Source organism: Ambystoma mexicanum, chromosome 3q (genome assembly GCF_040938575.1).
Source record: "Ambystoma mexicanum isolate Mex_15411 chromosome 3q, UKY_AmexF1_1, whole genome shotgun sequence".
NCBI lineage: Eukaryota > Metazoa > Chordata > Amphibia > Caudata > Ambystomatidae > Ambystoma > Ambystoma mexicanum.
Window position 1 is genome coordinate 402,280,241 of NC_090926.1, and position 15,259 is coordinate 402,295,499.

The 15,259-nt window shown below is 49.2% G+C and overlaps 1 protein-coding gene across 2 annotated transcripts in view; it reads left to right on the plus strand.

Moving 5' to 3' along the window:
* Positions 1-15,259, plus strand: part of MRNIP (MRN complex interacting protein) — a 1,002,312-nt gene that overhangs the window by 528,987 nt on the left and 458,066 nt on the right. For both annotated transcript variants that reach the window (XM_069654095.1, XM_069654097.1), the window contains exon 4: positions 13,585-13,651. In XM_069654095.1, coding sequence (XP_069510196.1) covers positions 13,585-13,651 — 67 coding nt within the window. The remainder of the gene's footprint in view (positions 1-13,584; positions 13,652-15,259) is intronic.

A 15,259-nucleotide genomic window follows, 5' to 3' on the forward strand; every position in this document is an offset into this window, starting at 1 on the left:
TCCACCTGGTCTTCGTCGATTATTGCCGGCTCCCTCAGCACCACTTCCGCCAGAAGGCCTCTCGGGCACCTTTGGAACATAGCTTCCGGTGGAGCCATGAGGAGTCGCTCTGTATTCCCGAAGGAACTGATACAGTGCTTGACGTAGGCCCTAACCTTGTCCGTGAGCAATCCGGAATACTTTATTTAGTGTTCTCATGACTCTCTCTGCTTCACCATTGGCGCGTGGCCAAACTGGTGTAACCTTCCGGTGATGGATACCATATCCTTCCATCAGCTGGGCAAAACTTCCACCCTGGAACGGTGGGCCATTGTCTGAACACAGATTCTGGGGTAGTCCATGTGTCGCAAATATCTTTTCGGGAGCCACCGCTACGTCATCAAAGGCCACAGACTCCACAAATTCCACCTCAGGGTATCTTGACCATTGGTCAACCACCACCAGGAAGTGGGCACCCCTCTCCGTGAAATCAAAGTTTGCATGCACCGTCTCCCACGGTCGTGTCCCCCGGGGAATGCACTCAATTTGTGGGTCACGTTGCACTGGCAAGGCTGCCTGGCACCACACACATAATGCTGCAAACTCCTCCACTCGCCTCTCCAGGTCAGGGAATCACACCTTGAGACAGAGCCGTGCCTTGGTTTGCCCATCCCTTTGTGTCCTTGGTGGGCCAGTTCGATGACTTGGTGTATTTTTCCAGCTGGCACGACAATCCAGTCTTCCCGCAGCAGTAGGCCTGATCCCATGAATGTCGGTTCCTCCCGCACTCTTCAGAGGTGCTCAAGTGTGGTACGCGCTTCCTTCGTCCTCTTCCCCAAGCCTTCCAGCATTGACTTCCAGTCTCCCTGTCAGAGCACATCCCGCAAGATTTTAAAACTCATCACCTTCGGAAGCCTTCTCCAGCTCTTGAATGGGCATGGAGTTTGGGGTTGCCGATTCTACCAAGAGTTGGACATACTTGTCAGCCTCTTCGACACTTGCTTCCTCCTCTGTTTCTCTTCTGGCCCGTGGATGTCGCAACAGATAGTCCGCCTCATTGTTGGTCCCCGGCCGGTATATTAGCAACACCCCGTATTCCAACAGGGGAAGCATCCACTGTTCGATCCGCGCTGGTGGTTTGGACGACGACCCCGCCATGATCGGCAGCAAGGGTTTATGTTCCGTCACTGGCCAGGCTAGCACATACAGTCGGAAATGCCGGCACCCCCGCAGCACTGCCAAGGTCTCCCGTTCTATCTGGGAGTACCGTTGGTCCGTATCAGACAGCGCCCGACTTGCATAGGCTACGGGTCAGTCCTCTCCACTGCTGTCCTTTTGCATTAGGACCGCTCCTAGCCCGAATGGGCTGGCGTGCACTACCACCTCCGATGGCAAAGAGGGGTCAAAGTACGCCATGGTGTCATCAGCTGTTAGCACTTCTTTCACATTGTCAAATGCTGCCTGTTCTAGAGGGCCCCGTTGCCAGGTGGAGTCCGTCCTGGTGAGGCTCCTCAGGGGTTCAGATCTTGTGGCCAAGTTTTTTGATGAAACGGCCACAGAACGTGACCATGCCCAGGAAGCTGCAGACCTGCATCACGTTTTCCGGTGGCTTTGCCTCCACAATGTCCTTCACTTTCCTGGGGTCTGGCAACACACTCCCCTCCTTGAAGACGAATCCAAAGAATTCAATGCTCCTTCGCAGGAACTCGCACTTTTCCTCATGTAAGGTGTGTCCCAACTCCTAGATGCGCTCGAGGGTCTTCATGAGGCATGCAATGTGTTCCGTTTCTGACTTTGCGAACACCAAGATGTCGTCACTGATGTTCAGGACCCCTTCTAAGTCCGTCAGGGCCCCACGTATTATGTTTTGAAAGATCTCGGCTGCTGAAGACACCCCGAAACTCAGGCCCTTATACCGGTACAATACCTGGTGTGTGGTGAATGTCGTTATGTATCTGGAGTCCGGATGGTAACCTGCTCGGAGGTCAAGCTTGGAGAAAAACTTTTGCTCCTTGTAACTCCGCAATGATGTCCTTTATCGTTGGTGTGAGGTGCCTCTCCCTCTTGATGGCTTTATTCGGTAGTCTCATGTCCGTGCAGATCTAAACCGCGTCAGGCTGCTTTGGTTTGCGGCAACTACTATGGGGGAATGCAGGGCGTCGGACCATCCACCTTCTCGATGATATCTAATGTCACTAGGTCCTCCAGTTCTCTGTCCACGAGGCCACACCAGTGGAATGGAATTCTTTGACGTTTCAGGGCCACTGGCTGTATTGATTTATCGATTTGGAGCCTCACCGGCTTGCCGACCAACTGGCCAATCGCTTCAAAGAGTGCTCGAAATCTTCGGAGAATATCCTGCACATCGGCGGCATACACGCCATAGGCAAAGCTGACAATACCTACGGCCTCTGCAGCCACGCAACTTAGCAACATGTTGTGGCTCACCTCCGTGACGTAGAAGCGGGCTCTGATTGAATTGCTGGCATGCTCAACCTTCGCAACAAATGCCCCCAGCAGAGGGATTGGCTGTTCACCTCCAAATGTAAATATGCGGGCCTTGGTCTGATGCAGACCTGGGGGCTTGACCATCGCCTCGTAGCGCACTTTGGCCATCACGTTTACAGAGGCACCTGTGTCCACCACTCCGGTACCAGTGATCCGTCCACTTGTAAAGTGCATTTCGGCTGTCGTCGGGCCTTGGACTTTAGCACACTGACGCTTGAGATGAAAAAGATATTTTCATCATCCTCGTCCTCTTCGGGCACATCACAGGCCCTCTTCTTTTCTTTGTCCACCAGAGCCACGATCGACGGACGTTGTTGCTTGAAGAAGTCTGCACAAATGGGTCCCCTCTGTAGCCTGCACAAATAGGTCCCCTCTGTACCACCAGTGGCAGCGGTGCACGGCACATGCGCGCATAGTGTTCCATCACGCTACACCTTCCACATGCTTTTCCTTGAGTGGGGCACTCTGCGGGGTGTGGCAGATCATAACCGCACTTCAGGCATGACTCAGGGTTCCTACCACCTCTGTCCCTTGTCTGCCTTGCCGGTCGATGTGCTCCTCTCATGTCTTGGCCACGCCCCACAGCACACACTTCCTCCCTCTTCGCAGGTCTAAGTGCAGCATCCAGTTTGGATGCCCTTGTTTCCACCACCTCATGCGGTCTCCCCATCTCCAGGATTCGTGGCAGCGCAAGGCCAGGTTTCCTTAGCACTTGCCGCTACAGTTTGCCAAACGTGCACCCTTGGATGAGCTGGTTACGCATCATACCCGGCTCATTGTCCCATGCGCAGGATATTGCCATGCGTCGGAGGCGACCTTGAAAATTGTCCAGGGATTCATCGTCCTTTTGTTTCGCACTGCACATGATGAATCGTTCGTAATCAATATTGGCAAGGGGCATAAAATGCTCCCACAGTACATTCTTTGCCCCCACATAGGTCTCATCAGGCAGCTGAAGAGATTGATAGATTTGGTAAACCGTTGCTACCTTGCTCTCATCGTCCGTCTCACCCATGGCCTTGAAATAAATGTCCATTCAGTCTATCCCGACTCTCCACCTCAGGCCCAAACGTGACGCGGCCCCTGAGATATCAAATTCCGGCATGGGCGCCAATGCCCCTTGTTGACGCGGGACTCGCACACCACCTGGTGCCCCTAGGGCTGCTGCCGCTTGTGCTCCAGCAGCCTGCTGGTCGTCTGCCATGATGGTGAGCGCACAGGCACTGTTGTTACACTGCCCAAGGGCCGCAATTCACAAGGAAAAATCGAGCGTGTTAGCAGGCCTGTGGTCACTGGTACTGCAACCCACAGCATCTATACAACCACACTCAGGATGGGTGTGTTCGGTAAATGCTCCCAAAATGTCTTCTCCTCTATTCACAGTGTAAATTTACCCACTTTGTCCACCTTTTCTTTTTTTTCGTTCACCAAAATATCCTCCTTGTCGTGCTATGACACGATAATCGCACTCCTGGGTGAAGAAATAGCCCCCCCTGCACAGTGGGGGTTCCATAAATTGGTGCTCGGGAGGCGCACAAGCACTCCTGCAGGAGTCGCAACCTCCCTCACCACATTGTTACAAAATGGCGGCCGATCGCTGTTAGTCTCCCAAAAATCTATCTCAGGGGGGTGGACCACTCTGGCCCCCCTGCAGATATATCTCAGGGTGATTGTGCACTGTGTTACTGCCAAATTGCTATGCTATGGACACACAAACATACCCTGATGCTTAGATAAGACACACAGAAAACACATGAATCAATTCAACAATAAAAACACTTTTATTCATGCACAGCAAGGCATGGTAAACACTTCTAGCAAACCCCAATTTTGCACCCCTTATATGCTTGGGTGCAAACTGCAATAAATGTAAGCCTTACAGGCTTCTAATGCAAGCAATCTAATAGCAACAAATGCTAATCGCAAAATACATATGTCAAGTGTCAGCATTCCTCTCCAATCCACACCACACATCACACTCTCTCTCTCTTAGACAATCCCTGTCTATCAAACCAAAAGCTCTGTGTGAGTGTATTACCTAATTCCCCATTGCACGTGTCTCATTCAGATCAATTAGGCCTCATATTTAATCATTAATACTCCCCTCTCAATATCCCATCTCAAATGTGTCCCATCTCTCTCCTCTCCAGCTGCCTTGCAGCCAGCCACTCAAACTGCCTCAAGCCTCTGCAAAGCTCATCTGATCTCCTCCGCTCTCCCAGAATGCTTCCCCAAGCTGCATGTCAGCCAAAGCCATCCGATTCTGCTGTACCCAAAACACTTCTTCAAAAGCCTCCAAAACACCTCTGCCTTCACGACTCCCAAACGCCTCTCTCTCTCATACAACTACTGCTCATTTCAGACTCCCAGTTATAGTGTCAATTTACGTCACTCTTTCTCCATGGTTACATTAAGCATTCACTCTCTTCTGTCAAACCAGCATTTCTAAATCCTGACAGCGCCTGAAGGTCTGTGTACGCATGTCGTGTTCTAGTCCAGTGTGTTCTTAGTCATCGTGACATTTCATCCTATCTTGTCTGTATTCTATGGCCTTCTCCTGTCTGTTTTACGAAACCATCCTCCCATTTCTCTATTCATTGTCAGCTCTTAGCTTCCTGAAAATCCCTCTCTCCGTGTCAGTGTCTGTGCAAAGCACCTCACTCCCTGCGAATGCCCCCACCTACCTGTCCGCGAGCAAGCCAGGGATGCTGATAAGCTTCCTTCTCTCTGCTTCTACTCGGGCAAGAGTTACATCTTATCTGTGTTTGCCTGCCAAGAAACTCTTTACACATTTCTCGATTCACACTGTACCAAAACAATGTCTCTGCAGAATGAAGTGGAGCTGCTATGTGTGTCTCTTCAGAATGCCAGTTCCATGCTCTATAGTGCCTAACTCATTCTCTCGCAAACCAAGCGCTATACCATAGCTCAATGCATACTTCTAAGTGCACATTTATGCGTGTGTCTAAATGCATATATAATAACATATGTCTAAACATGTATAAGCAAGGCACTTCTTATAACTGGGCCTCTTTCTCTAGCAAACCAAATGGCTGAATAATATGGATAACTAATGAATAACTAATGTCACTACTCAGAATGAATGATGGATAAATGAATCCCTAAATGAGTAATGAATTACTAATGATAACCTACCATGCCTCTTCATATAATATCTGGTTTTACATGCGCTGACCCCGCGGCGTGAGACAAACGTTCAAAACAAACCGACATGCTTTGAACTCACCGCTGCAATGATCCTGCGGGTCCGTGTGAACGGATGCGATCACCTCGTCACCAATGTTGTATTGTGGCATGTACCGCTCCTAGGCCCCTGTGCCGCAAGCCCCCCCCGGCCAACCGAGCAGACTCCAGACACTGTTACACATCCAGACTCTATAGGAGCTCTGGCGCGCACCTGACATGCCCCTTTTATTAATCACACGCAGCAGAGTTATGTGACTCTGCCGTGTGTGTCTTCCTTAAAGACACAGACATCACACCCACCGGGGCCCAGCGGTGCATCACCACGGCAGTCGCACCAGCCTCCTACCCTCCGCTCTGCAGTGGCGTCCTGCCGCCTCGGCCTCCTCTCCCTTTCTCCAAATGTCCCTTTTTCCGATGGGCTACAGGATCAGGATCAGAGCTGGCTCAGGAGCTTCCCGGGACCCTCCATGCACGCCGGGCTCGGGCAGCTCTCACTCTCCACCTGCTTCATGGCGAGTCGGAGACCAACATGCCCAGGGCCGGCAGAGAACCCTAGAAAGTGGACATCTTGGTTACCACCGGACATGCCCGCCGAGGGTGCTATACATTTCTGGCATCCTGCTTAAGATGAATCCCTTTTCTTTATAATAGCTGTGTAGTGGGAGCGTGTCACGTCTCGGCTAATTTGGAAACTGCCTTGGCGATTGTCTGAGCGCTATCCGGCACGTAAAACCTTTTAAAACTACAACTCCCACGACTCTTGCTATTATAGCCACGTGACATACACGCATGACGTTGCTGTGTTTTCATTTGTTGAGAACTGCATTTAACTCCCGTATATCCGGAGATCGAGTTCTCCTAAACTGTTGTTAGTTACGAGCTCTGTTCCCGGACTCCTGTTTGAATCCTTGACTACCCGGCGCTCGAATCAAGTTATTGTCTCTGCCTTGTCCTTGTCTGCCTCCCGACGCCTGTCTCCCTCGATTGTCCCCCTTGGATTATATGAACCCGGCTTGCTCATTATTGACATCCCATTTCTGAATCCTTAAGTTTTGGTGATCTGGTAACCCGAACATTTCCGTAAGGGAAATAGCGTGAGGTGAACGCCCGCCTCCCTGATCATTCATTTCTTTCTTTTTCCACTCCTGTTACTTTGAACACTTTTGGGACGCTCTGCTGTTTACACTTTGGATTGCTTTGAACTCTTTGGGACACTCTGCTGCATTGACTCTGGATTGCTTTGAACACTCTGGGAAGCTCTGCTGCATTGACTCTGGATTGCTTTGAACACTTTTTGGGACGCTCTGCTGCTTTCACCGTGGTGTTCCTAGGATACTGGCACACCAGTCCCTTCACCAGACATCCTCCTTGTTTCTGCACTTTGATACTAGTAGGTTACTGGTATATTGTTCCTAAGGAGCAGGTAAGAGTGGGTAATTGTGGGCGGTGTTGGCTGTTTGTTCTCTGGCACTACTTGGCTGCATTTCCTGAACAACTGTTTAGTTCTTTGTCCCTCTAGCGCTGACGATTCTGCTCCGGCCTTTTCACTCAAGCCCCCGGCCTGCCAGGTGTATTGATCCCTGTAGGCTGAGCTCTTGGGAGGGAAGTCTTTGGCACATCACCATAAAGATCCCATATTCCTTGAGTGAAAGGAACTTCCCCAGAAGAGTGGGGAAGTATTATCTGCAACGACCAGAAAACTATCTCTGAGTTGTGACAGATTTAGGAGCCTTACAAAACGCCTATTGGTTATGGAGGCTGCATCAGACCCAATGTCAGCTCTCATGCAGGCTTTTTCTGCCTTGCGTACCGATATGGCATCCGCCCATGTGACCTTACATCAACTCATGGATGTATTACAGAGCTTCGTGCAGCCATTACCCCATGATGAGGAATTCGGTGATGCCGCTGCAGCAACACCTCCTCCTGTACCTCCCCCAGCTCCAGCTCTGGTTGTACTTCCTGGGCCCTTTCCTTTGGCCCCACCCGAACGCTTTTTGGGGGATCCCAAGGCGTACCGGACTTTCGTGAACCAATGTCGCCTTCACTTTCTTTGTCGTCCCTTGGCGTTCCCAGACACTACCACTAAGGCGGCCTTCGTTCTCTCCCATCTAGGTGGCACTGCCGCAGCATGGGCTAATCCTTTGCCGGAAGCTAATGATCCGGCTCTTTATGACTTCGATTGGTTAATCCAAGCCATGAACAGCGTTTTTGACATGCTATACAAAGCACAAACTTCGGATTTGGAATTCTTGGCTATTAGTCAAGGCAAAATGGATCTCTTGACCTACCTGGCTCGTTTCAACCAGTTGGCGGCTGAGACCACGTGGCCAGAACAGCAGAAAGCGGCTGTTTTCTATAAAGGTTTGTCGGATGATCTAAAATATGCCCTACCAGTGGTGCCCGCCCTTCCACCTGGTTTTCCTGAGTTGCTCGACCTGGTTCTTCAAGTCGATGCTCGGATTCGGCAAAGACGGGGCGAACGTCGGTATCCTGATATTCGTACCTCTTCCCGACCAGATGGCACTACTCCTGTTTCTCAAAGCGAAGCCGAACCCTTGCAAATTGGGGCCATCAGGGGTCCATTATCCAAGGCTGAACGAGAGAAACGGGTACTGAATAACCTATGTTTCTATTGTGGCCAGTCAGGCCATTATATTCGTTTGTGTCCTAAAAGACCCGCCAAACCGGCGGGAAACGCCAGGACTCGTCCGTAAACCAGGCCTTTAGGATGAGTCAAACGTACCCGGGCTCGGATTAATATTTTCCGTCTTCACATGTTTATCTTACTATGTGCTTCAAGGCCTCTGGTATCAAATCTTTCTCCAACCCTGTAATGATAGACTCAGGGGCTAGTGGGAATTATATGGATTCTAGGTTGGCCGAACATTACGGACTACCCACAATTCCCAAAATACGACCGGAGGACATACATGCTGTAGACGGTTCCTGTTTGGTATCCGGACAAGTTACGGAGCAAACGACTTCACTACAAATGTCCACCTTACAAGGTCATTCAGAATCCATCACCTTTGACCTTATTACGGCCCCCCAGTTTGGTATGATTCTGGGTCTTTCTTGGCTGCAAACGCATAATCCTGTAATTGATTGGGCTGAACGAACCGTGCGGTTCTCTTCCTCTTTTTGCATACAGAAATGCCTTGGGTCTCACTAGGTAGCAGCCTTTTCTCCCTGCCTGGCCCTGGTGACTAGTGTTTCTTCCATCAGTGCCTTATCCTCTATCCCGGTCCCTGTACTTCCATTGGAATACCGAGAGTTCTCGGATGTGTTCGATAAAGGCTTGTCAGAAAAACTGCCTCCACACAGAGATTATGACTGCCCCATTGATCTCATACCTGGGGCAGTCATTCCACACGGCCGTATCTACTCACTCACTCAAAAGGAAGAAGAACACCTGCGAGACTATGTGGACAATGCTTTGCGCTTGGGACACATACGTCCGTCCCGTTCCCCAGCGGCCTCCCCGATATTCTTCGTACCTAAGAAGGAAGGGGATTTACGCCCCTGTGTGGATTATCGTGCCCTCAATAATGTCACGATCAAAAACCAGTATCCACTGCCGCTTATCACGGAGCTCCTTGATAAAATGACCTCCTCTACTATCTTCACCAAGTTGGACTTACGGGGAGCATACAACTTGGTGAGGATACGTAAGGGGGATGAATGGAAAACCGCATTCAACACGAAATTCGGGCTTTATGAATATTGCGTAATGCCCTTTGGGCTTTGCAATGCCCCAGCAACGTTCCAACACTTTGTGAACGATATTTTCAGGGACTTGTTGGATTGTTACATCGTAATATATTTGGATGACATCCTGATATATTCAGAATCCTTGTCTCAACACATACAACATGTACGCTCTGTCCTACTCCGTCTAAGAGAGCACTCCCTCTTTGCAAAACTGGAGAAGTGTGTGTTCCATGCATCGTCTGTAGAGTTCCTGGGGTTTCAAATTTCTCAAAAGGGAGTGCTCATGTGCACCTCCAAGGTCCGAGCAGTACTGGATTGGCCTGTCCCGACTTCAGTAAAAGCCCTTCAATCATTCTTGGGTTTTTCTAACTTCTACAGACGTTTCATCGCTTCCTTTTCCGAAATAGTTGCGCCACTAACTCGGTTAACCAGTCCGAACGTCCCTTTCCTTTGGGATGATCAAGCGCAATCTGCATTTCACAAATTGAAGGAGGCTTTTACCACCGCTCCCGTCTTGCAGCACCCTAATCCATCCCTTCCATTTATCGTGGAAGCCGATGCCTCTGCAATTGCAGTGGGGCCCATCCTGTCGCAAATTTGTCCAGCTACCCATCGCCTACATCCGGTGGCTTTCCATTCTCGGGAAACTGGCGTCAGCCGAACGTAATTATACGATCATGGAGAGAGAATTACTGGCGATTAAGGTGGCGTTTAAAGAGTGGAGACACCATCTATTAGGTGCTAGGCACCCCATTACTGTGTATACGGACAATCGGAATCTTCAAGCGTTGTCCCATGTGAAATGCACCAATGCTAGGCAAATACGTGGCATTTGTTTTTTACCATGTTTGATTTCACGGTGACATATCGCCCGGTCCATTACATGGAAAGGCAGACGCGTTATCTCGTATTGGTACAGATATGGAAACAACGAAGCAGTCAACGCCAGTATTACCCTCAGGGACTGTAGTGTGTGTTTGTTCGGTTTCTCCGTCCATCATAGATGGGTTAAGGACCATGCTCCTATTCTTAAAGAGATGGACGCCGAACTCATCACCGGTCTTCCATATGTTAAAGGTCTACTATACCTGCCTGATAATCAAACTCGGCGAAAAGCTCTCGAATGGTCCCATGATCTCCCGTTGGCAGCTCACCCTGGCCGGGCCAAAACCTATGATCTTCTCCACCGATGGTGCTGGTGGCCTGGTATGAAGAAGGACACTGAACAATATGTCTCCAAATGTGCTGTATGTACACAGTGCAAAAGACAACCGGGCAAACCCGTAGGTCTTCTAATGAGCATGCCATTACCCCCGTATCCGTGGCATACGGTCACCCTTGATTTTGTGGTGGAACTCCCTTGTATCGGGGGCATGTCCACCATTCTTGTGGTTGTGGATGTTTTCACCAAAATGGCACGATTTATACCGTGCTCGGGAATACCTACTGCTTCTATGTTAGCGAGTCTGTTTTTTGACCATGTGGTATGTTTTTTTGGACTTCCTACGGTTCTGATTTCTGACCGAGGGTCTCAATTTACCTCGCGCTTTTGGCGCTCTCTCACTTCCTCCTTGGGTATCGATGCCCGCTTGTCCTCGGCCTACCATCCTCAGACGGATGGCCAGACTGAATGTACCAATGGCACTATGGAACAGTTTCTTCGCTGTGTCTGCAACATCAATCTAACTGGTTCTCGCTACTAGGTGCAGCAGAATTTGCCTATAACAATTCTATACATTCATCAATCGGCTGCTCTCCATTTTATGCTTTATATGGTCTGCACCCAAGGACTCTGCCGCCTGTCTTGCCTTCTTTAAAGCAGTTTCCCGCAGCTAATGCCGTGAAGGATTCCTTGCCTGCCATCCGTAAATCAGTGTTATCCCATTTACAAGCTGCGCAACGTCGTACCAAAATGCAGGCTGACAAGCGACGCGCACCGGCTCCTTCGTATTCTTGTAGTGACCGTGTATGGCTCTCTACAAAACATCTGGCCATTAAGGGTTAAAGGAAACTGTTGCCATGTTACCTGGGTCCTTATACGATTCTACGGTGCCTTAACCCTGTCACTGTTTGTCTAGAGATTCCATCTCATTGGCGGGTGCACCCGGTGTTCCATGTCTCCTTGCTTCGCCCTTTTGTACCTGGCACGCGGTTACCTGCTGTCCCTACCCCAGTTAACGTCCATGGAGAGGACGAGTATGAGGTGCGTGCAATCATGGACACTCGCCTATGTCGTGGGGTTCGGTCTTACCTGATTGATTGGAAGGGGTATGGTCCAGAGGACAGGTCCTGGGAACCGGCCTCTAATTTGAACGCACCCCGTTTGTTACGTGCCTTTTGGTCTCAACGCTTGCGAAGGCTCAGGAGAGGGCGCTCTTTGTGGAGGGGTACTGTCACGTCTCGGCTAAATTGGAAACTGCCTTGGCGATTGTCTGAGCGCTATCCGGCACGTAAAACCCTTTAAAACTACAACTCCCACAACTCTTGCTATTATAGCCACGTGACATACACGCATGACGTTGCTGTGTTTTCATTTGTTGTGAACTGCATTTAACTCCCGTCTATCCGGAGATCGAGTGCTCCTAAACTGTTGTTAGTTACAAGCTCTGTTCCCGGACTCCTTGAATCCTTGACTACCCGGCGCTCGAATCAAGTTATTGTCTCTGCCTTGTCCTTGTCTGCCTCCCGACACCTGCCTCCCTCGATTGTCCCCCTTGGATTATATGAACCCGGCTTGCTCATTATTGACCTCCCATTTCTGAATCCTTAAGTTTTGGTGATCTGGTAACCCGAACATTTCCGTAAGGGAAATAGCGTGAGGTGAACGCCCGCCTCCCTGATCATTCATTTCTTTCTTTTTCCACTCCTGTTACTTTGAACACTTTTGGGACGCTCTGCTGTTTACACTTTGGATTGCTTCGAACACTTTGGGACGCTCTGCTGCATTGACTCTGGATTGCTTTGAACACTCTGGGACGCTCTGCTGCATTGACTCTGGATTGCTTTGAACACTTTTTGGAACGCTCTGCTGCTTTCACCGTGGTGTTCCTAGGATACTGGCACACCAGTCCCTTCACCAGACATCCTCCTTGTTTCTGCACTTTGATACTAGTAGGTTACTGGTATATTGTTCCTACGGAGCAGGTAAGAGTGGGTAATTGTGGGCGGTGTTGGCTGTTTGTTCTCTGGCACTACTTGGCTGCATTTCCTGAACAACTGTTTTGTTCTTTGTCCCTCCAGCTCTGACGATTCTGCTCCGGCCTTTTCACTCAAGCCCCCGGCCTGCCAGGTGTATTGATCCCTGTAGGCTGAGCTCTTGGGAGGGAAGTCTTTGGCACATCACCATAAAAATCCCATATTCCTTGAGTGAAAGGAACTTCCCCAGAAGAGTGGGGAAGTATTATCTGCAACGACCAGAAAACTATCTCTGAGTTGTGACAGAGCGAGATGGGTCATACGTGGTTTGTGTGCTGTTTCCAGGCAGAATAAGGATTGCTGCAATCCCTGCCGTTACAGTTGTTCATTATTCTTTGGCTCTTTTAGTGGTGACTGCTAAGTGTTCTAGAAAGTGTTATCAGAAGACCAAGCACATCCAATTTCCCATAGCCCTAAGCACCCATATATGTCTGAGCAGCAGAATTCTCATTTCTAGAGGTAGGATCGGGTCTTTGTTCAACTTCCCCTGTTACCTTCCCCCATCTGGTCTCACTGACGTATACTTTTACAGGCTACATTTTAAAATCTAATACTTCGAATGTCATAGCATGAAAGAGATGGTGTTTCTTATTAGCATATTGCATTATAAAATCTGTTTTACTGAGGTTTGAGTCAGTAAAAAGTAAAGTCAAATGTCAAGTCTGAAAGTAAATAGCATTGTCTTTCACTTACTCAATTACTATCAGCAGACATACTTCAACAAACCCCCTTTATAATTAGGAAAGTTACTGTTTTACAACTACACAAGCACCAAGGATCCATGATCCAGTGTATTGTGAATATATTTTATTTGACTCTATCTATGTTCAAATGGGTCTGATTTGTGTGTTTACAGCTTTCCACGTACCCGAGCTGTGCATGATTGTATGAGGAATGACTGATATCGGAGTAGGCGCATTAACTGTTAAATACATAAACCTCTGATACATTGTAAGCATGCTTTTTTCTTGATCAATACAGGAGTTTTGATGTCCCAGTTGACTGCAATGATGACCACACTGAACAGAAAGAGAACCAGAGTCTACAGGTATGAAACAGCCTTCGGGTGTGACCACAATTCTGCTCAGATGGTAACGATTTCTTATAAATTTAGTTGTGTGCACCACATACTCATGCATGTGATCTGAGGTATGCAATGAAGGTGCTGATCAGCGCCTGGCAGAGGGACGCATCTACCAATTGCAGGAATAATGGGGGCGTGCGGGGACACCCACAAGGGAGGCACAAGGGATCACTGGAAGCTGTACCCAGCCCCAGGGACCAAGCATGGAGGGGGGCAAGGTGGGGGGGATATCCTGTACACATAACAACATGGACACAAGGGAACCTACTGCATAAGCGCAAGGAAGGTGAACATCACAGGTAAGCGCACTCCATGGGGATGCCGTGGATGGGCCTTTCATAGCGGGCCAGTTAGAACACACTGTGAAAACGCAGTGGCTGTGGGGTGGGGAAGCTGAATTCTGACTGCTTGTCTCTAGCAGACTGCCGTTGCTTTGAACAGCACTGAACGATGCAATCAAGGTCGGCTATCCAGTCCCATCGGTTACTCGTGGCAGTTGGGAAAATCAACCTTATCCGGGGAGGCACTTGCATAACACCAAAGGCGGTTTCAAATAGCCCTTGGACAGTGGGTATGGGAACAAGGTTGTGGAATGAAGGGGCACTTTGGGAAGAGCCAATCAAACAGTACGTTTTGGTGTCCCTGAAAAGCAACAAGTACATAGTGTGTCCACAACGATGTCTGCAAGGCTTCTCATTGGGCAGGTGCCGTGTGAATGTCTCCCTTCCCACTAGTTCAGGGTGTCTCGTGTTCCTTCTGTTTCTGGTGCTGACCAATGGCAGGCGAAAATAAAGATCCGGAGGTCAGCACAATTATGTTATTGCTCATTGCGACTAGTTTGCAGGGTGCTGTTAGGGAGAATTCTCTCTTTAGGCTGAATTTCCTAACCTAGTGAGTCCCCCAGCAGCTTTGCTGGATTTCTGGAGTTTGTTTTTTTCCTCCTGCCAAGAGTGAGACTCTTTTCCTCCCACTCTTGGACATGATTTATGGTATTCCTTTGACTGGTAATGTGTTTTATGGGCTATGGGGTCCTTTACTCCATAGGGTCTCGTGTGTTTTTCCTATGTGTGTTACACAGCACCCTCCGTGCAGTAACACAGGGGTGTCATAGTGACACCCCACCATAGACTCCATACCCTGGGACTGACTACTGTCTCCCAGGGCATGTAAAGTCACCATTGGCTTTACTAGTCCCACATTATTAACAGAAACCAGTACAAACTATCATATTGTGGATGTACTGGTCGGGGCAATTCGATTTCCCCGGGGTCTGTTAGTCGAGGGGGCACGTCTCCGTCCCCCCTGATCGAGTTTTGGCTGGTGGCAGTGGAAACTACTTTTTATATTCGAACGCAAATATTTTCCTATGGGATTTTCCCATTGTTCGGGGCTACCAACTTTAATTATTTAATTCTCATAGCCTCAAACATACTGCCGGTTTATTTAATTAATATTAATTCTCCGGTTGGTATTTTTTGCCAAGACTCGATTCTAAAATGGCGTTTGTGTTCTCTTCTGTGACTCCAACCCAAGTCGAGCCCTTTGTTCCACTTTTTGGCGGGCTTCTCCACA